Source organism: Fusarium phalaenopsidis, assembly GCF_050370095.1.
Source record: "Fusarium phalaenopsidis strain FUZ10S chromosome Unknown contig_32306, whole genome shotgun sequence".
Taxonomy (NCBI): Eukaryota; Fungi; Ascomycota; class Sordariomycetes; order Hypocreales; family Nectriaceae; genus Fusarium; species Fusarium phalaenopsidis.
This window is the reverse complement of record NW_028145403.1, coordinates 926,829-953,949: the sequence shown is the minus strand read 5'-3', so window position 1 is coordinate 953,949 and position 27,121 is coordinate 926,829. Positions and strand designations below refer to the sequence as shown.

The 27,121-nt window shown below is 40.6% G+C and overlaps 7 protein-coding genes across 7 annotated transcripts; 6 read left to right on the top strand and 1 right to left on the bottom strand.

The window, feature by feature from the left end:
- Positions 1-13,361: 13,361 nt before the first annotated feature.
- On the top strand, positions 13,362-14,517 carry LRP88_11157 (isopenicillin N synthase family dioxygenase; the record flags this gene model as incomplete). The annotated part of the gene is made up of 3 exons (XM_083247593.1): positions 13,362-13,398; positions 13,450-14,117; positions 14,179-14,517. 3 exons carry the CDS (start codon positions 13,362-13,364, stop codon positions 14,515-14,517), a joined length of 1,044 nt encoding a protein of 347 aa, XP_083096741.1.
- A 1,080-nt stretch (positions 14,518-15,597) lies between these two features.
- On the top strand, positions 15,598-15,915 carry LRP88_11156 (uncharacterized protein; the record flags this gene model as incomplete). Its single annotated transcript, XM_083247592.1, has 3 exons — positions 15,598-15,712; positions 15,774-15,841; positions 15,892-15,915. 3 exons carry the CDS (start codon positions 15,598-15,600, stop codon positions 15,913-15,915), a joined length of 207 nt encoding a protein of 68 aa, XP_083096740.1.
- A 160-nt stretch (positions 15,916-16,075) lies between these two features.
- Positions 16,076-17,324, top strand: LRP88_11155 (major facilitator superfamily domain-containing protein; the record flags this gene model as incomplete). Its single annotated transcript, XM_083247591.1, has 3 exons — positions 16,076-16,140; positions 16,191-16,390; positions 16,480-17,324. 3 exons carry the CDS (start codon positions 16,076-16,078, stop codon positions 17,322-17,324), a joined length of 1,110 nt encoding a protein of 369 aa, XP_083096739.1.
- A 456-nt stretch (positions 17,325-17,780) lies between these two features.
- LRP88_11154 (uncharacterized protein) lies at positions 17,781-18,648 on the bottom strand (the record flags this gene model as incomplete). The annotated part of the gene is made up of 3 exons (XM_083247590.1): positions 17,781-17,832; positions 17,889-18,592; positions 18,640-18,648. 3 exons carry the CDS (start codon positions 18,646-18,648, stop codon positions 17,781-17,783), a joined length of 765 nt encoding a protein of 254 aa, XP_083096738.1.
- A 571-nt stretch (positions 18,649-19,219) lies between these two features.
- LRP88_11153 (polysaccharide deacetylase family protein) lies at positions 19,220-20,523 on the top strand (the record flags this gene model as incomplete). Its single annotated transcript, XM_083247589.1, has 7 exons — positions 19,220-19,245; positions 19,313-19,392; positions 19,449-19,597; positions 19,645-20,054; positions 20,112-20,164; positions 20,227-20,354; positions 20,413-20,523. 7 exons carry the CDS (start codon positions 19,220-19,222, stop codon positions 20,521-20,523), a joined length of 957 nt encoding a protein of 318 aa, XP_083096737.1.
- A 1,067-nt stretch (positions 20,524-21,590) lies between these two features.
- LRP88_11152 (FAD binding domain-containing protein) lies at positions 21,591-23,607 on the top strand (the record flags this gene model as incomplete). Its single annotated transcript, XM_083247588.1, has 3 exons — positions 21,591-21,706; positions 21,762-23,248; positions 23,312-23,607. The coding sequence occupies 3 exons, from the start codon at positions 21,591-21,593 to the stop codon at positions 23,605-23,607; spliced, it is 1,899 nt and encodes a 632-aa protein (XP_083096736.1).
- Positions 23,608-24,659: 1,052 nt separating this feature from the next.
- On the top strand, positions 24,660-26,489 carry LRP88_11151 (major facilitator superfamily domain-containing protein; the record flags this gene model as incomplete). Its single annotated transcript, XM_083247587.1, has 4 exons — positions 24,660-24,868; positions 24,928-25,434; positions 25,490-26,202; positions 26,257-26,489. The coding sequence occupies 4 exons, from the start codon at positions 24,660-24,662 to the stop codon at positions 26,487-26,489; spliced, it is 1,662 nt and encodes a 553-aa protein (XP_083096735.1).
- Between the last annotated feature and the right edge of the window lie 632 nt (positions 26,490-27,121).

Genomic DNA, 27,121 nt, shown 5'->3' with positions numbered 1-27,121 from the left:
GGAATCACCCAGGAGGGAAGTTTATATAACTCCGCAATATTTTAGTTATTTAAGCAGTTATAGCTTAGGTAAGCATACTATTAAATAGCGCTAATAATTTACTATAGGATAGCAAATTATTAGACTTATATTTTATAAGCTAAACTTCTTAGAATTATTTATAAAAGACCTTTTTTATAAAAGTCTTTAATAAATATATAAGGAAGGATAAGTATTACAGCCATAACATAGGTCAGGCGGAGAAGCATGGCAGAAACACTCTGACTAAGCAAGGGACCGAAGGGACTAAACATCAATCACATTAGTCCTAGGACTAAATATTAAATATATTAGTCCTACCCTAGACTAAACCTAGAAAATATTAATCTAAAGATCGACTATAAGTATATAAGATATACTTATTATACTCTCTTATATAATAGCTACCTTAGCTATTAATATAACTTAGTTATATTTAATACCCTTAAGTATATTACTAGATATAACTTATATACTATTTAAGATAATACTAATATCCCCTCTATTAATATAAACTAATATAACTAGTTTATCTCTTATAAGACCTATATAATTATTATATATTAATAGCTCTTATTTAAAGGATTACTTATAGTACCTTAGATAATATTAAATATAATAGCTACTTAGGCTACTCCTATAAATAACCTCTAGTAGGCCTTACTTATTAATTACTTAACTATACTTATTAACCTTAATAAGGAAATAAAAGACGCAAATAGCTCTAATAATAAAGAAACTAAATAACTTTAAGCATAGATTATCACTATAAATAAAGAAATAAATAAATTATAAGAACTTATTAAAAGGATAGATAAAACCTAGTATACTTAAAACGCGGAATACCTAGATAATATCTAAATTATTAGTAATATAATAGCTATCACTATAAATAAAAGGGATATAAGAGAAATCTTAAAACTAAACCTATTAAAACCCTTTAATAAAACTATATATAAATTACTTATACTTCTTATATAATTAAGAGCATTTATAATATATTACCTAATATAATTTACCCTAGCCGCTAGTAAGGTCTAATACGCTACGGGAAGGCTTAAAGGCCACGCCGTAACATAGTTTAAACCAGTCATAAGGGAATACCTTATAATTCCAGCTAGCCAATACTTACCTCAGACTTAATGCTTATACTTAGACTATAAAGCCTTTAAAGCTATACTCTAATAAGCTTTTAGAACTATAGATAAGAAAGTATAAGCTAAATGGGAAATTAAAGCACTTTAGTAAACTTAATCTACCTTAAAATATAAAATAAAATACCTCTAATTTACCTTAAAGCTTAACTAAAATTAAAAACCCCTAATATTACTCTTCTTTAATAGACTTAAAAAAGAAGTCTAAGTAAAACTCTATAAGAAAGACTAACTAGATAGTCTAGTTAAATATATTAGTAGGGCTATAAAAGTTAATAACTAATAGTTCTCCTAGAAGAGATTATAAAACCCTAAGTTTAATAATAATAAGACTAATAAATCCCATTTCGGCGCTAACTAAGGTAAGAAATATTATAAAAATACCTTATATAGCATTAACCCAGGACCTATAGAATTAAGTGCTACCTAGCGAGGACCCTAGGATATTAAATACTATTACTACTATAAAAGGGGCCATAAGGCTAATAAGTATAAGAAGAAGTAATAAGATATTATAGAGAGGCGATACTAATTAAAGCTATAATAACCCCTCCCTAAAGGTAAGAAATACTTAAATATAACTAACTAAAAATAAAAGCCCTAGATAGCTATCTATATTATAAAAACCCTTAAGATATCTTAAAATAGTTATAATATATTATTAAGAAAGAAAAAAGATAAAGATAATTTAATAAAGGCATATCTATATAGCTAGGTAAGATGCGAGCCTAAAACTAAAGAAAAAAGAGATACCTAATAAAAACTACTCCTAGAACCCCTAAAATAAGTTAATATAAGACTAAATAAAATGGGCTAATAAATTATTACCCTCGCGGTAACCTAGAGACTTAAGCAAAAAGAAGTAATACTTACTAAATAAAGGTAATAATTACTATTAACCCCTACTAAATAAGTAGACTTTAAAGAAGCCGTAATAGAGGGATTTAACTATAAAAACTAGATAGTTAGATATAATACTATACCACTAACGTATATAATAAGCGAGTGGAATAGATAAGCGAGTGAAATAAAAATCCCTTAACCTATATTATCTCTATTTAATTAATTAATTCCTAACCACCCAGTATATCATAGTTAAATAAAGAAGCTAATATCCTTCTTGCTCTTTAAGCCCTTTAAAATGACCCAAAATTATCTCTCTAATGCGCCGCAAAGATCTATAAAGTTAGTCCTATGATGCTATGGCGCCGGCAGCAGGGCATTCTTTCTCCACGTGATACTATACTAAAGTCACGGAAACTATCTAATCTAGAGGAATAGATCATTATTTAGTTCATTCTCGACCTAGATTCGCGAGGATTTCCCCCGCGACTACGTGGTATTAAAGAAATAGCTAATTAATTGCTCGCCGACCGCGACGCGCTACCCATCGGTAAGCGCTGGGCTTCTAACTTCGTTAAGTAATACTAAGAGCTTAAGACGTATTTTTTTTATAAATATAACTATTAGAGAGCTAAATGCGAAGATCTAGCTATTATTCGCGATTAGTTTAGGCTCGTGGAGAATACAATCGCGAAATATAGTATTACCCTAGGTGATATCTATAACTTTAATAAGACTGGCTTTATAATAGGCCTGATTTAGAGCGGAATGGTCGTCATAGGCGCAGAAAGGCATAGAAGACCGAAATTAGTGCAGCCTGGAGACCGGGAATGGGTTATAGTCATTCAGGCGATCAATGCGGAAGGCCAGGCTATCCAGCCGTTCATCGTGGTTACGGGCCAATATCACCTCGCCAATTAGTACTAAGAAAGCAACCTCCCGGGCGATTAGGCTATTGCGACGTCTCAAAATGGCTAGACTAATAATAAGATAGGTCTCGAGTGGCTAAAGCACTTTAATCGGCATATAACTAACCGATCAACTGGTCCCTATCGTCTTCTGATCCTCGATGGGCATGAAAGCCACCACTCGGCCGACTTTGAGATATATTGCGAGGAGAACAATATCATCACGCTTTATATGCCGCCTCATTCATCTCATCTGCTTCAGCCTCTTAACGTCGGGTGCTTTGGGCCACTCAAAAAGGCTTACGGTCGAGAAATAAAGCATCTAATCAGATACTCTATAACCCACGTTTCGAAGACTAAGTTCTTTCTGGCCTTTTATGCCGCATATTAAGCTATTATGATAGAAAGAAATATTAAGGGAGGTTTTAAAGGAGCTGGGCTTATTCCTCTTGACCCGGAAAGTGTGCTCTCAAAGCTTAATATATAGCTACAGACTCCAACGCCGGTTAAGGAGGGGGCTAAACCCTCTACCCATTGGGTCTCAAGGACCCCAAAGACCGTGCTTAAGGCCAGATCTCAGTCTAAATATCTTAAAAGACGAATTAGAAGGCATCAAAGTAGCTCCCCAGAGTCAATCCTTGAAGCCCTAAGGTCTCTTGAGAAGGGGACAAAGGCAGTTATGCATCGGGTTGCCTTACTAGCTGCTGAGAATAAAGACCTTCGGGAGGCAAATGAGATACTTAGTCGGCGCCGGAGGGCAAAAAGAACCCGGCTATAGAAAAGAGGGGTTATAACGGTAGAGGAAGGAAGGCAGGCAATTGATCAAATGGATATTGATGCGCAGGTAGTGGCCGAATCATCGCGGAGTGGTGGTCAAGGGAGGTCAGCGCGACCAGGGGTTCGGCATTGTGGTATCTGCGGCAAGCCCGGCTATAATGCAAGGACCTATCAGGTAGTAATTAAGATATCTAGGGAAGAGTATAGCGATAAGTTTTAATTAATTAGATAGTTTATTATATTTTTATAGCGATTTTTATTTTAAAGGTTAAGGAAAGTGTTTTACTCGCTTATCTGTTCTACTTGCTTATTATATATGTTATATATACTATCTATTATATATCAAAGGGACTACTAATAAGATAACCCGGTATGATATAACTATACCCTATGCCTACGCTACTAACTTAAAGCATCGCGAGAATATAATAAGACTTATAAATAATAAAGGCTAGAATATAAAGAACCTCGATGATCAGACTAGCTAGCTAAGGCAAGTAGCGCTAATATTAATAAAGCTAACCTCAATAGAAAAATAAAGAACTAAAATAAAAACTATGTGAAGTATATACCTAGCGATAAAAGTAATAAAAAACTAATAAAAAACTCTAAAAAGAAGAAAATTACCCCTAGTTATATAATAAAAATAATAATAAGTATTAAAATAACCTATAAGAAAGGTATATCTAAATAGCATGAGAATATATAGATATAAAATATATATAAGAAATTTATATCTAAGCTTATTACTAAGAACTAGCTAAGAACCCTTAATATTAAGAAGTATTATTTAACCTATAAGATAATATATAAACTTACCTAACCTATAAAAAATACCCTAGTATCTCATAGATATCTTATTAATACTATTAATATAAAAAATATAGGAAAGAGAAATAAAAATAAGATTATTTCCTTATTGCCTTACTAGTATAACTAAATAGTAAACCCTATATATAATATAAAATAAAAGGATACTAAGTATTTTACTAGTATAACTCTATTAATATAATATATATATATTATTATAAAGATAAGTATTATATTATTTAAAAATATAAATAAATAATCTATAAGGTAAAAAACTAATAAAAATAAGTTAATTAAAAAGAATAAAGAAAACTAAGTAATATATAATATATAAAAAACTAAGTAATAAAAAAAAACTATTAGTAATAATAAGATAACATACTTAATAAGCATACTAATTAGATAAGTATGCTAATTAAATATCTTAACCTCTAAGATATAAATTATAATAAAAATATAATAAACTATTTAATTAATTAAAACTACTCACTATACTCTTCCCTAGATATCTCAATAACTACCTGACACGTTCTTATATTATATCCGGGCTTTCCGCATATTCCATAGCGCCTTTCCCTCGGTGGTGCTAACCTTCCTTAACCACTACTTCTCGACGATTCAGCCATTACCTGCGTACTAATATCTATCTAATTAATTACTTGCCTTCCTTTATCTATAGTTATCTTCCCTCTTTTCTATAGGCGGGTCCTTTTTGCCCTCTGGCGCCGGCTTAGTATCTCATTTGCCTATTAAAGGTCTTAGATCTTAGACCTTATTAATATTATCTCATGCATGACCGCCTTTGTTCCCTTAGAAAGAGACTTTAATGCTTTAAGAATTGACTCTGGGGAGCTACTTTGATGCCTTCTTATTTATCTTTTAAGGTATTTAAATTAAGATTTAGCCTCAATGACGGTCTTTGGGGTCTTTAAGACCCAAGGGGTAAGGGGGCTAGCTTCCTCCTCGGCAGGCGTTGGAGTCCGTAGCTACACATCAAGCTTTAAGAGCACATTTTCTAGGTCAAGAGGAATAATTCTAGCTCCTCTAAAACCTCCCTAGATATTTGCTTTTATTATAGTTGCTTAATATACGGCATAAAAGGCTAGAAAGAACTTAGTCTTTAAAATATATATTATAGAGCATTTAATTAGATGCTCTATTTCTTGACTATAAGCCTTCTTAAGTAGCCTAAAGCACCTAATGTTAAGGGGCTAGAGTAAATAAGACGAATAAGGCGGCATGCAGAGCGTAATAATATTATTCTCCTTATAATATATCTCAAAGTCGGCCGAGTAGTAACTTTCGTGGCCATCAAGGATCAAAAGATAATAGGCACCATTTAATCGCTTGATTATATGCTAATTAAAGTGCTTTAGCCACTTGAGACCCGTCTCGTTATTAGTCTAGCTATTTTGAGTCGTGGCGATAGCCCAATCGCCCGGGAGGTTGCTTTCTCGGTACTAGTTAGCGAGGTGATATTAACCTGCAGCCATGATGAATGGCTAGATCGCCTAGCCTTCCGTATTAATCGCTTGAATAACTATAGCCCATTCCCGGTTTCTAGGCTAGATTGATTTTGGTTGTCTACGCTTTTCTATACCTATAACCACTATTCCGCTTACAATCATGCCTATCATAAAGCCAGTCTCATCAAAGTTATAGATATCATTTGATTAGATACTATACTTTGCGATTATATTCTCAAGGAGCCGAAACTAATTGCGAATAACTATCGGATCTTCGCATTTAGCTCTTTAATAGTCATATTTGCGAAAAAACCACGTCTTAAGCTCTTTATGTCGCTTAACGAAGTTTCTAGCCTAGCGCTTGCCGACTAGTGACGCGTCGCGGTCAGTAAGCAATTAGTTAGCCATTTCTTCAATACTACGCAGTCGCGGAGGAAATCCTCGCGAATCTAGGTCGAGAATGAACTAAATAATGATCTATTCCTCTAGATCTAATAGTTTGCGTGATTTAGGGATCTAATCGCAACGCATAGATATGCTATTATGTCAGGCGTGGAGGGTATTATAATTAACCTAGTAGACCTTTGCGGCGCGTCGGAGACTTAATTTTAGGTTATTTCGATAGGCTTGAAGTGCAAGAAGGATATTAGCCTCTCTATTTGACCGTGGCATCTTACGTGGTTGAGAATCAATTGATCAAATAGAATAGTTGTAGGTTGAGGGATTTTTGATCGGCATGCTTGTCTGATCGGCATGCTTATTAAGTACGTTAGCCTAAAAGATAATTATAATTATAATACTTATATAAATAGCGAGTATAAATTTAATTATACTAGCTATACTCTAGTAATATTAAAAAACTAGATATCCTATCTAGCATAGGGCAATAAGTAAATAAATAAGGGAATATATTACCCTAGAAGGCCTTTTACTTTATTACTAGAGTATATAAGTAATAATACCTAAAACTAAAAATATAAGTTAAGGAAAAATAATTAAATGCTTTAATAAATAATAAAGCTAAGTAAAACTATTTTAACCTAATAATAATAAATATATTTAAGCTACTATAAAGGTATAAATAAATACTTTACTTAGTTATTAACCTAGAAGGAACCCCTTTTAATTATAATAATAATATTATTAATAGTAAGATTAATTACCTTAAAGTTTTTATTAAAGGAAAAAACTAAGGGATATTATTTAATATTATATTAAATAAGTAATATAACCTTATACTTAGGTACCTATAATTATATTAATTTAACCTATATTTTAACTAGAGAACTAGCTAAGTGCTCTCTTTTAATAATAAGGCACCCTCTATAATAGATAATAACTTAGATGGGAGATCTTAAACTTCTACTAAAGATACTAGAGAAGTTAGGCAAAGGCAAACATAAGATACCTCTCTATCTATAAGAATAAAATATAAATATAAGAAGGGATAAAAATAATAATAATAAAAAATAATTATATAAATTATATAATAATTTTATAAACTTAAAAAAAGACTTAGCTCTATAAAAGAAACTATATAATAACTTAGAAGAAAAGGAAAAGCGACTTAAAAATATATTATAGTAATATCGCATCTATTAGAAACTCTTCGCGAAAGAACTTAAGATAGGCCTACTTAAATATATATATTATAACTTAGAAATTAAGTTTATTAATAAGAAATAACCTAGCTTTAATAAACTTTATTTAACGTACTTGATAAGCATGTGTCTCAGATAAGCATGTGTCTCAAGTATACTGTGCACTAAAAGTACAGATTTCTAAGCTTAATAAAAATAGCTTTAAGATAGCTATAAACTTAAAAAAAGCTGTTTTAGGTATTTAACTATTATATTAATTATATATAATTTTAATAGACTTTTAGAAAAGCTTCTTTATAGAGAAATAGCTTATTACACAGTGTAAATAGACTTTTTAAATACTAGCTTACTAAGATTTTTCTAAAAATATATAAAAATTATTATAAGTAGCTTATTATATAAAATAACTAAAGTTTTAATTCTAGCTATTTTAGGCTTAGCTTGGTTTTATAAGAGCTTTTTTAAAATTGCGATTTAAGGTATAAATATTAATGGGACATATGCTTGTCTGGGACATAAGCTTATCATGCACGTTACTTAATAAAGTATAATTATTAATATTAAAGAAATATATTAAAAATATAATATAGAAAAGATATATTAGGGAAAGTAAGTTAATTATTAAATACCTTATTATATTTATCTTAAAAAAAAATAAAAAGCTCTAATTATATATTAACTTTAAAATACTTAATACTTTTATAATTAAGGATTATATATTATTACCTCTTATTAATAAGCTAAAAAATTAACTTTTTAAAATAAAGTATTTTATAATACTTAACCTTAAAGGAGCTTATAACCTTATTTAAATTAAAGAAAGATATAAATAAAAAACCGCTTTTTATACTAAGTATAAATTATTTAAGTACTTTATTATGCCTTTTAGACTTATTAATATATCTATTATATTTTAATAAATAATTAATAATATACTAAGGAAGCACTTAGATATATTTATTATATATTACTTAGATAATATCTTTATCTTCTCTAAAATAAAAGAGAAAATATATAAAATATATTTATAAGGTACTATAAATATTATAAGACGCTAAATTACTAGTAAAACCTAAGAAAAGTAAATTTTACGCCGCGGAAGTAGAATTTCTTAGATATATTATCTCTTATAATAAGATATATATAGACCCTAAGAAGGTTTTAGTAGTTAAGGACTGGAAGGAACTAACTAATATTAAGGAAGTATAAGCCTTTCTTAGATTTGCTAATTATTATTATAAGTTTCTTAAAGCCTTTAAAAAGATAGCTATATTATTAATAAAACTTATAAAGAAAGAAAAGACCTTTATATTTAAAAATAAAGCTAAAGAGTCTTTTAATAGGATTAAGGAACTTATCCTAAGCGAACTAATACTTAAGATATTTAACCTATCTCAACTAATTAAGCTTAAAACCAATACCTTAGACTTCGCCCTAGGTGCCCAGATTAAATAATAAGATAAGGAAAAATAATTATACCTAATCGCATTTTATTCTTATAAATTACATAGAGTAGAACTTAACTACCCTATCTATAATAAAGAATTCCTCGTTATTATTAATGCCTTTAAGGAATTTAGGCACTATCTCCTAGGGAGCCGCTACTAAATTAAGGTCTATACCGACTATAAGAATATCTCTTACTTTGCGATAACCTAATAACTCAGCGGATAATAACTATAATATGCTAAATACTTATTAGAATTTAATTATATTATTATCTATATTAAGGGTATAGAAAACGGCAGGGTAGACGCTATTAGCTATAGACCTAACTTAAATATAAGAAAAACGTAAACTTAAAAATAGCTCTTATATTTTACTACTAAAAGATACCTATAATAATAGATAATTATATATATTAGGCGATAATAATACCTAGATATAATATATATAATAAAATAAAGAAATTTATTTCTTACTAAGATCTTAAAATATAATAAATAATTATTAGATAATTAGAAAACTAATAAATAATAAGTACTAGAGGATTTATAATATAACCTTATATGCGAAATATATAATTATTAACTTTATAGATATTAAGAAATTAATAAAACCTTAAAATAAATTAAGATAATATATATATTTCCTAGTATAAAGAGAATTATTATAATTATTATTAATTAATATAACTTTTATATAAAAACTAAGGCATAATACTATAAACTATATAGTAAACTCTAACCCCTATTAGTACCTTAGCTACCTTAAGAAGCTATTATAATAAATTTTATTATTAAACTACCCTTATTAGAAGAACTAGTTATTAGAAACTTCTATAATAGTATTCTTATTATTATAGATAAACTTATAAAATTCTCTTATTTTATACCTTATAGAGAAGTAATAATAGCTAAAAAATTTACTTACTTTGTTAGAGAAACAGAACACACCAACCACAGCGAGGTTGAACGCTTCGTGACCTTTTTCGGGGGATTTTCAAAATAGGGATCTCACACGCTTCTTGGTGAGGTATACACAATATAAAATAGTAAGGGCAATTAATCAATTGATAATAATGAAAATTTGGTCAGAGAAAGAGCCCAAAAGCTGCTCCTTTCTCGTTGACCATGACGACAGTGATGATGATGCTAATGGCCGAAGGCAACTGGTCTCTGACCTTTTTCTACGTACAGGAAATTGCCCAATGGCCCAAAATGGCTTAGCACCTTTTTCCCCCAACTCATTACCTTTTTTACTTTTATATTATAAAAATATATAATATACCACTTAAGATTATTATAAATTAAAGACTATTATTTATATTAAAATTCTAATAGAGCCTTATGGGATACTTAGGAATTAACTATAAACTCTCTATTATATATTATAAGGAAACTAATAAATAAATAAAATATATAAACTAAATATTAAAATAATACCTTTATTACTATATTAATTATAAATAAACTAATTAGGTTAAAAAGCTACTAGCTACTTAGCTAGCCTATAATATAATAACTAATAAAAGCACTAAGGTTATACTAATATATATTAATTTCGGATTTATACTAGATATTTACTAATAATCCCGAGATATTATTATTAACCCAAAGGTGATCCTTATTAGCAACTAATTACGTAACTTATATAAAGAAATATATATAAAACTTAAATTTATTAAAAATAAAATAATAAATTATATTAATAAAAAATAAATTAAGGGATTAACCTTCTTAAAGAGAGATATAATTTACCTTATAATAAAAAATATTAAAATAAAATAATAAAATAAAAAACTTAATTATAAATATATTAAACCCTATAAAATTAAATAAAAAATCTTAATATATAATTATAAATTAGACTTATTACCTAAGGTTAAGCTTTATTTAATTTTTTATATTTTATTACTTAAATTAATAAAAAATATTATCTAAGTTAAAATTAATAATAAACTAAAAATAAAAATTAATAAATCTAAGAAATATATTATAAAATTTATTTTTAATATAAATAAAATTAATAATAAAATAATATATTTTATTAAATAAAAAAACTACCTTAATTTAAAAAGTATATAAAAACCCTTAAAATATCTTATTAATATATAATACCTCTTAAAAAACTTCTATTAATAATATTAAGCATAGGCTTATTAAGACTAATAGTATTTTAATTAATTAAATTAATTACCCTAAAAGAATACGCCCCTATAATAGTAGATAACTCCTCACGGAGCTTGCTTAACTCCTCTAAGGTATAAAGGCCGTGCTTAAAAGCCTTATTACTACGCGCTTTAAGTAACCTCTTCTATTTCTAGATATAAGCAAGTTTAGCTATTACCTCCTCTAAGGTAGCCTCTGCCTTAGCCTCCTTATCTTCTAGACGCTTATGCTCCTAGATATTTTTCGCAATTATAAAAGGTTAGCTAATAGCCGCGAAGAAGTATTAATATATACCTATAAAAGGAAGCTATACTAGCCCTATTATATATAACCTTTATATTAATATAATTAAAATAATAATTAAAATAATTAGAGATTACCTTATAAGATAAGCCCTAGTAGAAATAATAAATATAAGATATAATTTTAAAACTAAAAGCCTTAATATAAGTAAAAAGGCCTTATACTTTAGAAAGTTTCTATAAAAAAATATATTTAGAAGCTTAGCCTAATATTATATTAATAAAAAGAGGTTTTTATAAATTAGAATTACCTATTAATAATACTTAGTTACTAAAACTAGTCTTAAGAATAAAACTAATAAAGGGGGAACCTTATATTATAACTATAATATAAGTTAAGTAGAGAAGTATAATAGAAATACTCTAACTAAGTAAGAGACTAAAGGGACTAAATATTAATTATATTAGTCCTAGAATTAAATATTAAATATATTAGTCTTATCTTAGATTAAACCTAGAGAATATTAGTCTAAAGATTAACTATAAGTATATAAGATATACTTATTATGCTCTCTTATATAATAGCTACCTTAGCTATTAATATAACTTAGTTATACTTAATACCCTTAAGCATATTACTAGACGTGACTTATATACCGTTTAAGATAACGCTAGTATCCCCTCTGCCAATATAAACCAGTATGACCGGTTTATCCCTCGTAGGACCTACACGATCGTCACAATAAGGAATATCTATTGATGGATACACAACGATCTCAGATGACTTAACTACTTAACGAGAAGACTGATGGCTTCATGATAGATACATAGTTGCCGCTAGAAGTCAGTGAGTCGATCCGTTAAGCAAATTATGCCCCGAAGCCCCTTAACGCCGTTGACTGGACCGCCCTTGCTCGAAGCAACGATACTATTGATTTCAACCTCGGCGGGCTGGCTAGCGATGAGGAAGATGAAGAAGAAGAGGAGGAGGACCTTCTATTGATCGAGTTACCCCGAATTTGCGATAACCGAGCAACGCCGCCTCACGAGCGATCCTCGCCGCCGCTCACGCCCTCATACGAGTCATCTCCATGGCCGGAAACCCCCCTCACGCCGTGCCCTACGCGTCATCAGCCTCAACAACACACATTTCGCGGGTGGAGGATCAATGATATGATCTGGCAAGAAGAGGCCGCATAAGAAGCCAGGGCGAGAGCCCTGGAGGACGCCGGTACAGCTAATTTTACATGGGGCACCATCTGGCACCGCAGAAGGGCCTGGGTGCCCAAGCAGCAGCTTCTATAGCTAAATGAAAGTTAATCCAAAAGCCATTCCTTTCGGCATCACGAGAGACTTTAATTTCTCTCAATTTGTGGCTTTATAATGACTTTAGACAGCATGAGAAAGTCAGAGGATGAGAAAAGTGGTAAATCACAGCTAAAATCGGGCCTCGCCGATGTCTCGGGGTTTTAGGAGTGTCCTAGGGTTTTGGGGCTAACTTAGCTTGCTAAGTTGGCTCGCCCGGGCTCGCCCCGCATGAGTCAACGGGTAATTCACTAGCTAATCGCAGCGTGTGGCGATGAGCGAGATGTCGAGAATGGGGGTCTCCCACTTTCCCCGCACCTTTAATAACGTCGCCATTTCGGTTGTCGGTGGTTGTTAGCTGGAGGATCGACTCGGTCTCTCGGCCTTGGGATGACAAAGTCCGAAATGTGTGTCGGAGAGCTCCGGAGGGGCTCAAGATAATCTTGGTATATTTTCATGATCATCTTGAATTGCTTCAAAGTTATTTATTATCTCTGGGGTTACGAAGTCTTTGGCTTATTCGGGCACCAAAGCATCCACAGTCAAAGCTTCAATAACAACTTTGCTTCTGCATTCGCATTGAAACGGCAATCCCCCTTGTCAACTCGCCAACATAACTCTCCACAATGGCTCAGCTCGAGATCCCCATCATTGACTTCTCTGGTAGGTTGCGGGTTCTCCTATAGAGGCGCCAACCGTTTCTAATTGGCCCAGGCTTCTACTCAGAAGATCCCGCCCGCAAGCAGGTGGTTGTGGACCAAGTCCGCCAGAGCTGCCTCTACAATGGCTTCTTCCAGATCACTGGACACTCTGTGCCGCTGCAGCAGCAAAAGCAAGCCCTTGCTTGCGCCAAGAAGTTCTTCTCCCTGTCACAAGCTGAGAAAGACGAGGTATCCAAGGATAAGACCACTTGGAACCGAGGATACGAGATGCTGCGGTCGCAGATCCTCGAGGAGGGAACCCAGCCTGAGCTGAAGGAGGGGTTCTACATTGGTGATGATATTCCCAAGACTCACCCTTACTTCGTCAACAAGAAGCTCAACAGTGGTCCCAACCAATGGCCTGAGGCTCTCGGTGATGACTTGGCTGATTTTAAGAGTTATAGTATGGAGTATTACCACTCCACTCTCAAGCTGGCATCTGACCTGATGAGGGTGCTTGCCTTGTCTCTTGATCTTGAAGAGACCTACTTTTCTCGTTTCTTAGATGGCGCTGTTGCCACCATGAGGCTGCTTCACTACCCATCCCAGCCAGCCGACGCTGATGAGAAGCTGACTCGAGGAATCGGTGCCCATACCGACTTTGGTGCCATCACCATGCTTCTTCAAGACAAGGTTGATGGTCTGCAAGTCTGGGACCAGAAGAACAATGTCTGGATTGATGTAAGTCATGAGATCACACTAAACTCTTGCACCATTGAACAACTAGCTAACCGCAATCCAGGTTCCCCCCACCGAGGGAGCTCTTGTTGTCAACTTGGGCAACTTGATGGCTCGATGGACCAACGAGAAGTACAAGAGCAACGTTCACAGGGTTATCAACAAGTCTGGAAAGGAGCGGTACTCGATCCCCGTCTTTGTCTCGGGCAACCCCGACTACGTTGTTGACTGCATTCCCACATGCAAGGCTCCTCAGGACCCTGCCAAGTTTGAGCCCGCCACTGTTGAACAGGTTGTGTCGGCGTCCTACGCTGAGTCCTATGGCAGGGCCCAACTCTACAAGCAGGGTCTTCAGAAGACAATTGACAGCCAGGTCAAGCCTGCCGGGGTCGCTGCTGCATAAAAGGAAGCGATCAGGTTCTCGTTCACCAAGATACAGCTGTATGCAGAATAAAATTACAATGTTACTACTCTTCGCATCTCAGTGCCCTACTAGTAATGCTTCCCCTTAAGTCTCGGCTTATCTGATAATGAAGATCGTATTACACAATGAGCATCGTATGCTATGCAACCTTTCAAGGAGTGAAACAGGGGCTGTAAATTGTTCTCTAGGCGAGGCTATTTCCTAAACATCTCGACGCCCTGTCAATTAAAGCTGACACAGAAATGGCACAGCCCAATTTAACTTGCTGGGGCACTGTCGAGCTTAGCTTCTTCTTCCATGTCCCACATTGTGAGCGGGTAAAAGACGCCATTTGCGTGAGATCCACGAAGCCACGGTTAGGTCGTTATTGGCTCACGGTTGGCGGCCGCAGCACCCATAAGGTTTAAATCTTAATCTCTTTTAGTGCTTGCCTTGGAGTAATCATTGAACGGACAATGTCCCGGACTGTGGAGGTCTCGACGACCCATGAACCCGACAGCAGAACGGGGCACCAGGAGGAACACTGGGCCTGACAACGGCACTACATCCCAACCGCATGCACTAGAGATGCCGATAAAAATGACCTGTTTCGAGATTATCACAGATAATCTTATGATGCAATTTACTTGCCTTGATCCTTTCCTCCAACATGTTCAGACTGCTCAGTGCTGCCTTGCGGTCCCCATTCTTGATAACAATGGCCCAATGGCCAAGCGAAGGAATGCCAAGGAATTACCCACTCCTGAGGTGCAATGGACGCCTGGGTATAGATCTCCATCTCCCACGGAGCGCCTGTCGCTTACCTTCAGCTAATCTTGACTCGATCCCTTCGAGATACTGTATCAGCTTTGGCCTTCAACCAGAGCAAGCCACAACTGCTAGCTCAAGATATGGTCGCCCATTCTTGAGAGGGGTTATCATGTATACTATCTACACTTACAAGTTGCCTGTGAACTCTCATTTGTATATTTATTGGTCTCTGTCTAACTGAATCAAATGCGTGAATGCCTTGCTGCACAGCAATTTCGTCCATCCATCGATCTCAAGTCTTGACTCAAAATGCATAACGTAGTTCATGAAACCAAGGACCCCCAGCCCTTCAATGATCGCGCTCAGAAAGATCAAGAAACTGGCTCAACCTTAGTCGTTGATGCCGCTGCTGAACGGGCTTATGGTAAGAAACAACACTCGACATATGGTCGCCCCCTTTCATGTCACTTACTCATCTTCCACAGTCAAGAGAATGGACATGTACCTGCTGCCTTTCTTGAGCATCATGTATTTCTTCAATGCTGTCGACCGGGTAAGTACAGGTCTTTAGGGTGACAGCATGATGTGCTAATTTATCCAGAGCAACCTTGGAAACGCCGAGACTGATGGAATGAGCAAGGACTTGGGCTTCGTTGGAGAGCAGTTCTCTCTTCTGATTCTGCTTTTCTACGTACCCAATGGCCTCTGCGATCTTCCTCTTAACCTTCTCACCAAAAGATTCTCTGGTAGAGTAATGCTTCCCGCTCTCATGGTCGGCTGGGGGGCCATGGCGCTGCTGCAAGCCGCAGTCAAGAACTTTGGAGGCATGCTGGCCATCCGTCTGCTCCTTGGGTAAGTGAATAGACATGTTTGTCTCGGTGTCTATGCTCACGGTTTGCTAGTGCCTTTGAAGCAGGGTTTTTCGCTGGTGCCGTCTTCTACTTGACACTTTTCTACACCCGTGGCGAGCTCGGTTTCCGTATTGCCCTGTTCTTTGGAAGTGCACTCCTTGCTAGTGCCTTTTCTGGCCTCATCTCATTTGGTGTCTTCCAAATTCATCACCCCAAAGTCACTGGGTGGATGTGGCTGTTTCTCATTGAAGGTGAGCTGCACACAGGTATCGTTACTACCTGAAAAAGGACCTACTTGTCACACGCCTATTGTCCATATTACTGACCCCCAGATGAACAGGTGCAATGACTGTCATCTTTGGAGTCATCGCCTTCTGGTGGCTACCAGCGAGTCCCCAGACCGCTTGGTTCCTCACAGAAGATCAGAGACGGGTTGCCACTCTTCGATCTCTCCGAGACGGCTCTGGAAAGATTAACGAAGAGTTCAATCTTCGGCAATGCTTCAAGTCGTGGAACAGCTGGAAGTTCCTCGTCTGGTGTGTTATTAGCTTGACTTACCCCGTTGCCTTTGCCACCACTGCCAACTTCCTGCCTCTCGTTCTTCGTCGACTTGGTTACTCAGTCGTTGTCACCAACCTTCTGACTGTGCCACCCAACATCGCCGGCTTCCTGGTTCTTCTGGTTGTGACTTACAGCTCAGACAGAAACAGGGAGAGAACCTTCCACATCGTTGGAAGTCTCGTCCTGAGTTTGGCAGGGCTCCTTGTGCTAGCCATCATCGATGCTCAAGCACACGTTGGTGTTGCTTATTTTGCATGCTTTATGCTGGCTGGTGGAGCCTACATCCCCAGTTGTCTCGTGCACAGTTGGCATAACAACAACAATATGAGTGAAAACTCTCGAGCTGCGACAACTGGGCTTCTTGTTGGTCTTGGAAATATTGGAGGAATCCTCTCGGCCGGAACCTTTAGGACAACCTACGCACCTCGCTATGCTCCTACCCTGATCGCCACGGCTGCTTGTAATGTGACCTGTATCTTCTTCACTCTGGGACTTGGGTTGTGGATGCGGAAGCAGAATAACAAGAAGAACCAGGAGCAGGGCGTTGTTCTCAGAGCCGAGGATGTGGATACGAATGAGCTTAGAGATGGCGAAGACGACCCCAAATGGAGGTACTTTGTCTAAGGTTAGGATAGCCATGGAGATGCCCCTGATGAAGGACAAGCAACAGCCCCCCTGCAAATAATTCTCTTGTTCTTTACCTCTCCTAGATACAACAGCAGATGATCAATCGCACCACCCGAGTTACTGTGAGTAAGTGCTTCTCTTGTGCTGTCCCTTGACACTACATTGTCTTACTGGCCTCATCATGTCTATAACGACTGTGTTTCCCAGAATTGCGACTCATGCGGTTCTGTGTTGGCTGCTATGTTCTTTCATGTTGTGTCGTGTGCCCTTTTTTTCGTTTGAGGCGTCACTGGGATCAGCAGCAATCTCCCTGTCCTCTACGGAAGCAACATGAAGCAGACAGAACACAGGGGTGAGATCAAAGTCGTGTCAATCAAGTACATGTTCGTTGAAGGTTCTAGAGATGCGCGGAATACAATGAATTTTTTGTGAAAGGAGTCTATTTTTCTACTACTACCACTTTGTTACTCCTCCATCCACCAGAATATCAGTGCCAGTGCAATATCTATGTGTGAGTTAGTAAATGAAGCGATCGTCGGCATTGCGTCTTTGGAGACTCACTTGCTAGCATCGCCGGCCAAAAAGACACAAGCTCCCTTGATATCATCGGGCTCAGCAACCCTATGGTTCATGATCTCATCCTTCCATCCCTCAAGAAGGTCCGGGAACGGCGCTGTCATGGCTGTCCTGACATAGCCAGGACTAACCGAGTTGACACGGACTCCGTACTCGTTCAGCTCTGCAGCGATCGGCGCCACCATGGCTCTCACTGCGCCCTTGGTGCCGCAGTAGGCTGTTGATCTCTGAGATCTGATAGCCATGTGGGATGCAATGCTTGCCACTAGAATGATGCTCCCATGCTTGGTTCCATTGGCGATCATGGCCTTGGCTGCGAGCTTCGCAGCAAAGTAAACACCCTTGCAGTTGACATTGAAGAGACGTTCAAAGTCCTCTTCCTCTGTGTCAAGGAAGTGGACATTCTTGTTCACGCCAGCGCATGCAACTAGAATGTCCAACTTCCCGTCAAAGTCTTTCGCCACCGAGGCAAACCCCTCCTTCAAGCTCGACAGAGAGGTGACATCAACGATGTAAGATTGAGTCTTGACCCCATGCTTAGAGGCCAACTCTTCCAACTCGTTGCCGGCTGGACTTATCACATCAAAAACTGCAACATCTGCCCCGGACTCTGCCAGGCCTTCAGCAAAGGCCATCCCGCAGCCCCTGGCGCCACCAGTGACGATGGCCACGCGGCCACTAAGTGAGAACTATCGCCTGATGTCAGCCGATACTTTGGACGGCATGGGGAACTAACCTTGGACATGTTTATGGTGTTGACTGGCTTGATCGAACCGGTTTTAGCGTCTTTGGGACTAACAAGTAATAACAAGGTAAGTGCCAAATGCCAAGGGTGCTGCAGATGGTCGGGATGTTTTGGTACGATTTGTAGTTGCACTCATTCTCATACGATAAAGAGATTATCGTCAAAGTGCCCGCCATTATCTCCATTCATGCTTGTCTTACCGTTGTCGAGTCGTTCAGGGCCTGCATATCGCTTGTCCAAGCGTTGGTGGAGTTATCTCCGCCAAGAGTGGGAGAGTCACGACAGCCCACTCTCCCACTCTTGAGGCCCGCATGTGAACACAACAGGCATATCTAATCGCGATCAATAGCGGGGTCTGTTACGAGATAGAGTTTACGAGCTACTCTACCTTGAACCCAGAAGCATATCAGGGGTCCCGAGACAGGCAACCTGATACTTCAAGTCAAGCCAGTGGCATTCAGTTTGCTCCAAGGATACCTACCATCAGCTGATTTTAGACGCTCAGATCTCTTTAGAAGGCCTCCAGAACTCTTTATTGCTTACTCATTGATTTCTACTCGCGTCATTCAAGATGGGCAAGAAGAAGGTTATGGTTTGGTGAGTGATACCCCGGTTCAACTCCACTCCTATGGCGGAACTGTCAACTAACCGACCACCCCAACAGTTATGGTGTGGATATTGATGCTGTTGCCGGATGGCTTGGCTCATATGGCGGCGAAGATAGCACCAGTGACGTGAGCAGAGGTGGGTCAGTCTGAGTTCGACAGATTGATCTCAATGACTGACGTGATGCCATACAGGTATTTGGGCGGGCACTATTGGAACCCGCCGCCTCTTGAAGCTCTTTGACAAGTACAACATCAAAGCTTCTTGGTTCATCCCTGGTCACACATTAGAGTCCTTCCCTGAGGAGTGTGCTCTCGTTCGGGATGCCGGACACGAGATTGGCGTATGTTCTGTTCCTCTCAGGCTATCGAGCACCACTGAAATGTACAGCTTCATGGATATACCCATGAGAATCCTGCAGACATGACTTTTGAGCAGCAGAGAGACGTTCTTGACAAGACGTGGAAGCTGATCACTGACTTCTGTGGAGGCAAGCCGCCTCGAGGTAGTGTGGCTCCATGGTGGGAGACTAGTGCCGAAGGAACTGAGTTGCTCCTCAGCTACGGCATCGAGTATGACCATTCCATGCTCCATCATGATTGTCAGCCCTATTGGTTGAGGACTGGTGATACCTGGACAAAGATTGACTACACAAAGAACGCCGAGCATTGGATGAAACCACTGGTCAAGGGAAAGGAAACCGGATTGGTTGAGATCCCTGGATCATGGTATATCGATGATCTTCCTCCAATGATGTTCATCAAGAACTCTGCCAACTCACACGGATGGGTTAACCCTCGGTATGTTTTTGACTGCCAGACAGGTCATTGTGTGACACTGGTCCTAATGGGGAGCAGGGACGTCGAGGACATCTGGAGAGACCATTTCGACTACTTCTACAGGGAGTATGGTACGTCTCATCGTCAATTCACCTCAAACGCACCCTCCCCCTGCTAACATTGGCCCACCTAGATGAGTTCATCTTTCCAATGACCATCCACCCCGATGTTTCGGGAAGACCCCACGTCCTCTTGATGCATGAGCGTATCATTGAGCACATCAACAAGCACGAAGGCGTTGAGTGGGTAACTATGGCCGAGGTATGTCGCCCATGCTTCCTTTCTATCACATTTTAGGATCGTCACTAACGGACTCAAGATGGCCGATTACTTCAAAAGTAAGAACGCAGCGCCTCAGGGCGCTCTAATGCCCGCGAGCAAAGAGGAGGCGATGAAGAGATACCACGAGTGGAAGAAGACACAGAGCTAGAGAATAGATAGAAATGTCATTTCGTTGAAGTTAACCATACTTTCATTCCAATGTTGAAGTTCCCTCGAGCGACTGGGCAATGGGGACAGGTCGTCAATGCAAAGCTTCTATGGCTGTGTTCTTTACTTCTGTAGCCATTGTCCCCTTGAAGAGGCGCCGTTTAAATTAATAAAAACATCTGTATGCTACGATGCAGCCCCTAAAAAGAAGCTTGACGTGCTATGTCCCAAAAGCCTCCCCTCAACTCCATGCTCGATGGTACACGATGAAATCTCCCTACCCTACACCAAATTACTCGCTTTGTTGAGGAGGGAATCAATGGATTCATACAGACTAGAATCCCCTCTTAAAAACAGTCCCAAGATACACGATGGGTTTATCTTAGGTATTCTCCAAATCTACAACGATTGTATTCATAAGCTACCACGTAGACTATTTTCATTCAAAAAACCTTCCAGAGGAGAACGACAGCAAACTCATGGCGGACGAAGCTCGGCAAGCTCCGTGAACACCACACGCTGATCAACGGCATCAGAACCCTTCATTCTAATTGGCTGGCACCGACTCAGACTTCTCCGCATCTAACCGGAGCCCCCCGGCCTAGCGCGAGTCTAGAGCTTGCTGATAAGGCTAGTGGCTCCTTGAGGCGTCATCCTTGACTCGGTTGGAACCCCGGCATTCAAGAGTGGGGGAGACAAGCCGAAGCCCGGCATGGACAGATTCACGTTTGAATGGGGTTGTTAATCATAATCTGTTTCGTGGTTACCCGCACTCTTGAGCTATTACTCCACTGCAAATGAGCTGACCGTGGGACGAGGGCAGTCGTGAGGTTCGTCGTCCTCGGGCTTCACCCCGTCGAGCTTACTGCGGAGCTCCAACAGAAAGGTACATGTACCTGTCGTGATAGCTGCTCTGAGCCTTGTAGACGAATTGTTACAATAATCAGAAAAAGTCCATACTCTCTCTTTTAATCCAGATATTGACACAAACTTCTGGAAGCCGACTTCAGTACGGCAGCTTTGACATTTTACCTCGTCAACCTTCACAACCTGGCAACACTTCTCAACATGACGAGTCTCTCAACTACCAACGGCCACACAAATGGAAGCGCCCCCGCTTCTGAGGAGCATGGACCCTACGATGTGTGCGTTGTGGGCGCTGGCCCTGCCGGCCTCATGCTGAGGTATGTGTCCCGGTCTCCAACCCCTGTTACACTTGGCTGACACACCCCTGAATAGTGTTATTGCTGCAAAGCTGGGTCTGAAAGTCAAGGTGGCTGATGAGAGGCCTGACCAGACCACGGTTGGCAGGGCTGATGGCATCCAACCCAAGACCATTGAGACGTTCCAGATGCTACGCATTGGCGATGAGCTCATGAAGACTGGAGTTAGAGTACACGACATTTGTCTCTGGCGAGGATCACAGAAGGAGGGTATCCGCCGCACAGGACGAGAAGTTCACTATCCAGCCTCTGTTGTCGATGTGCTGGAGCCTTATATCTTGCTGTGCCATCAAGGCATGATGGAGAGCACATTCATTGACGATCTTCGAAAGAGCGGCGTTGAAGTCAGCCGCAGTCACAAGTTCACTGGCTTCACATCACAGTCTGAGGATCCATCAAGCCCTCTTCTCATCAATTGCGACCTTCCTGACGCGCAAACGACTATCCAAGCACGATATCTAGTCGGCTCTGATGGTGCGCGCTCGCAGGTTCGCAATTGTATCCCCGATGCCAATGGACAAGGAAGCCCTCACAACTCCGTATGGGGCGTTCTCGACGGCGAGCTTGATACAGACTTCCCTGACATCTGGAGCAAGACGGTGGTCTTCTCTGAAGAGCACGGCTCAGTTCTGATCATTCCACGAGAGCGCAACATGACTCGTCTTTATATCGAGATGAAGTCCTCCATCACTTCCAAGGGCCTTGCCCAGGACTACGTGATGGAGCAAGCAAGACTTGTCATGGCTCCCTACCGAGTTGAATGGGTCTCGGTCGAGTGGTTCGGAAACTACGCAGTCTCTCAACGCGTAGCTTCGAAGTTCCTCGACCCAACTGCTCGTGCCTTTATCGCGGGAGACGCAAGTCATACCCACAGCCCCAAGGCTGCTCAGGGCATGAACACCAGTGTACACGACTCGTGGAACCTGGGATGGAAGCTCAACCTAGCTGCCCGTGGCTTTTCCAAGGATGGCATTCTCCTCCAGAGCTACGAGCAGGAGAGAAAGAAGATTGCCCACGATCTCATCAACTTTGACTTTGAGCATGCCAACGAGATTGCCGGTGGTAATGCAAAGCGCCTAGCAGAGAACTTCCGCAAGAACACCAGGTTCATCTCCGGAATAGGGGTTGAGTACGGGTCAAACGAGCTCAACCAGGGTGTTGAAGAGGCTCATGGTGGTAACGCGAAGCCCGGGTGCAATCTCCCACCCGCCAAAGTTACAAGATACATTGACGCTTGTCCTGTCGACATTCAGCTCGATATTCCTATTCTGGGTCAGTTCCGGTTGTACTTTGCCGTCCCCAACGTCACGGGAAGTGGTGAGAGGAGCTTTCTCGAAAGCTTCGATCAAGCAGCATCTGCTCCTTCGACGTTCTTGTCTCAGCTTTCCAAGGCAGCTGAAACATCATACAAGGCCAAGCCTCGTCCTAAGCGTGCCGACGATGCCTATCTAAGACCAGAACGGTATACTACCGTCAGCCAACTCTTTACATATGGCCTTATCAGTAAGTCATGCTACTCCTCGAGAAATTGTCATCAAACTGTTTCTAACCACTCCTCTGCTATAGCATCTACCGACAAGAACGAGTTTGAGATTGCCGAGCTCCCCGAGACCTTCTCCAAGAGCAAGTGGACAGTGTATCTTGACGATGTGTCATACCTCGATAGGCGAGGAGTCTCGTGCACAGAAAAATGGCTGGGCTCTGTAAGCCCAGGCGAAGTGGCTATCATTATGGTGAGGCCTGATGGATACGTTGGTGCTCTTCGTCGTTTCAAGGGTGCAGGAGGCGAGGACGGGAAGGCTGCAGCGCAGTGGCTGGATTCGTACTTTCAGGGGTTCCTCCAGGCTCCCCAAAGCCTATAAACGAGTCGCGATGTCTAGATTTGCCATCTCAGTGGAGGGATAAGAATAGATCTGGTACCGAGCACAGCAACGCGTTCCCCTGCTGAGCCAGTTCATGCATGTCCCTCGCTTCACATTCTGTCGATGTCCCCAAGTTCATCCCGTGGACTCCCATTCTTGAGGTAGCAATACTGGTCCGCTTGTGATCTAGCCGACCGATATCATCAATCTTCCTGCTTGATCCCAGAACGTGGCACCATTGCCTTCAAGATTGATCTGGCTCTGACCTCATTTCGGACCATCACGGAGCTCGAGTCATACGGTACTACATCATCGTTTCCATATAGAACCTCAGCTGGCTCCAGTGGTCTAGGCTTAAGTTCTGATATCGGCCAAATGGACCATGCTTCCCGTCAGCTGCGGTCTCATTACTGCATTGGCCGGACTGCATCTGGGCCGCATTCGCCGGGGCTTTCGGCAAGTCCCCTACCCTGGCTGCAGCCTATCCGCATCCATAGAATCAGCAATCGTGTCACTAGCATACTTCTGCATGGTAGAAGGTGTCTTCCCCCGCAAAGTGGCGTAACAGGGTCGATATCCTAGCCTGGGCTTCCCCGGATTTTGCTACGCAGATAACCGCAGCACATGCTTTGTTGAAAGTGGGGGTGGGGTGAGATTACTCGTGAAGGCGAATGATATCGAGGCATTCCGATAAGAGACAAGGCTAGGAGGAGCCGGACGATAAGATACTGCCTCGAGTTCGTTCCATTCTACCCTTGTCATGCTATCAGTCAACTCCCAAGGCCCCGGTTGTGATAAACGACACCGCTAGAGGCTGTCCGGGATAGGGGCGCATGGATGTGAACCTTACGTCTTCAGCCAGGGCCAGACTCTTCGCAGCTGTACGTAGCTACGGTCCCTTGTTGAGAAAAGATAGCAAGGCCTCCAGCACTGATCACAGCCAGACCGAGTCAGTCATATATGAAGGAGTGCCCTGAAGCCTGAAAGTCGAGCTGACTACCGCCTCCCTCATCCTTCTCTCTCTTGCCCATACCTCCTCACCATCCTTCATCATGTCTGCCATTGCCCCTGCATCCACTCCCAAAGACATCTCAGGGACGAAGCTTGAGCATAGCTCTACCGCCAGCTCCGTGCGCCCGGGTGAGACTCATGCCGTCGAAGACAGCGCCGTCCGTGAATTCTACGGAAGTGCAGTTAATGAGTCTTACCGTCTCAAATCAGAGCTCATCGCGGAGCATCTCAGTGCAATTGGTACTGGAAGGTACACATGATCATTGGCATCTAAGGTTTCGTGATCCAAAGCTTACTCATGTTCAACAGGTTTCAATGGTACCTCTTCATCGTCAACGGTTGCGGCTGGATGATCGACAACTTCTGGTCTCAGGGCATCACAGCCATTCGTCCCCCAGTCGGCAACGAGTTCACAGACATCAGCCGGCTGAGCTTCAGCTCTGTCGCTTACTACGTTGGCTTGATCATTGGCGCTTTCTTCTGGGGCACGGCAGCTGATGTCATCGGCCGTAAGCCTGCCTTCAACTCGACTATTCTATACGGAGGCATCTTTGCTTGTGCCAGTGCTGGTGCGCAAAACTTCACTGCCTTTTGCGCTCTCTGGGCCGTCGTCGGTACTGCCGCCGGTGGCAATGTCCCTGTTGACAGCATTGTCTTCTTGGAATTCGTCCCTCAGAGCCATCAATGGCTTCTCGTGACACTCTCTGCCTGGTGGAACCTTGGACAGGTCATTGTATCTCTTTTGGCATGGGTTTTCCTTGCCAACTTTGCTTGCGATGATGCCACCAACTGCACGAGACAAGACAACATGGGATGGTAAGTCAACCTGGTTCCTGAGCTCGACTGTGTGCTAATACGGTATCTTGAACAGGCGATACCTCATGATCACTCTGGGCGGCATTGCCATTTTCCTTGGTCTTATCCGTATCTTCATCTTCAAGATCCCCGAGTCTCCCAAGTATCTTCTTTCCCAGGGAAGAGACGCAGAGGCTGTTGCTGCGGTCAATCACATTGCCCGATTCAATCGCAAGCCAGAGACTCTGACTCTTGATCTCTTGCAAGAGATTGACAACCGGATCCAAGGCGCGTCGAATGCCCCTCAGGTCACGCAGACAATCGATGAAATGGTTGCTGCAGCTGCCACTCCTCCCGCACCTACGAAGCTGTCTTTTATGGATATCATGAGAGAGAACTTCAAGGACTTCAGCCTGGACAGCTACCGTACTCTCTTTGCTGGACGCAAGATGGCACAGCACAGCTCTGTCACGTTCCTCATCTGGCTTACCATTGGCGTCGCCTACCCGCTGTACTTTGCCTTCATCCCATCGTACCTCGAGACAAAGGCCAGTTACTCTGCCAACACCTCCTTCAACTATACGTACATGGTTTACTGCATCGTGTCGTCCGTCGGCATCGTTGGTCCGATCGCTGCTGGATTCCTTGTCGAGACTCGATTCGGTCGTCGATGGATGATGGCCATCTCTTCTGTTCTTACAGGCGCTTTCCTGTTTGCCTACACCTCTGTTGGTACCCAGGCTGCTGATATCGGCTTCCAATGTGCCACTGCTATTCTCGGAAACTTTGGTAAGTTGCTCCATCACCCCCATCTTATAGTCATCTCTAACATACGATCGACAGAATACGCCATCATGTTTGCTTTTACTCCAGAGTCTTTCCCAGGACCTGTCCGAGGCACTGGAACGGGTATTGCTGCCACACTGCTCCGACTGGGTGGTCTTGCGGCCTCGTTCGTCTCGACCTATGGTGGTTACACTGTCGTTCCCATCTACGCCAGTGCAGCTCTTTGGATTGTGGTCGGATTCTTCTGCATTGCGCTTCCATATGAGACCCATGGTCATGCTTCCATTTAAGCAAGATCGTGATGTTCAAAGAGTGCTTGGACGGATGGGGTGTTGGGATGGGAGGACTCCTCTGTAGCAACGTATAGTGGAATAAATCTTAGTTTACGGAGATTTTTTAAAATGACCTTGTGATGCATTTTTGCCGCTTTCGTCTAAATTTCCCGATGCCACTGCTTTCGGATGCCTGAAACATCATCAAAGGAGCTCTTGATCCCTGCTTAGTTTGTGAGACAATACGTTTCTCGGGCCATTGTAAGTGAAGCATCGTTCAACAATAGTCTTCAGCAAATCTTCCTAAACCTAACGGTTGTACGTATTTCGGATCTTAAGATAATACTATTTACAAATCAACGCCTCCATGCTTTGTAATGCATCACCATTGAGATTGAGTGAGGTTTGTCCAGGGCTTAGGACTAGAGAACACATCGCCACCCTAGAGCACTTCGTCAAACGCACCGTTTTTAGCCTAGTTTTAAGTTAGACTCTCCTGTGTATCTCATCTCGTATCCAAGATCCCTTCCCCCACTCTCGATTCCCCCTGTAATCTTGGCCCCGACGCCTCCTCGGCCTCCACTTCCAGGGTCATCAAGAGTGGGAGAAAGGGGTCGGGAAGATCCAAGATCAACGGCGTTGAAATCCAC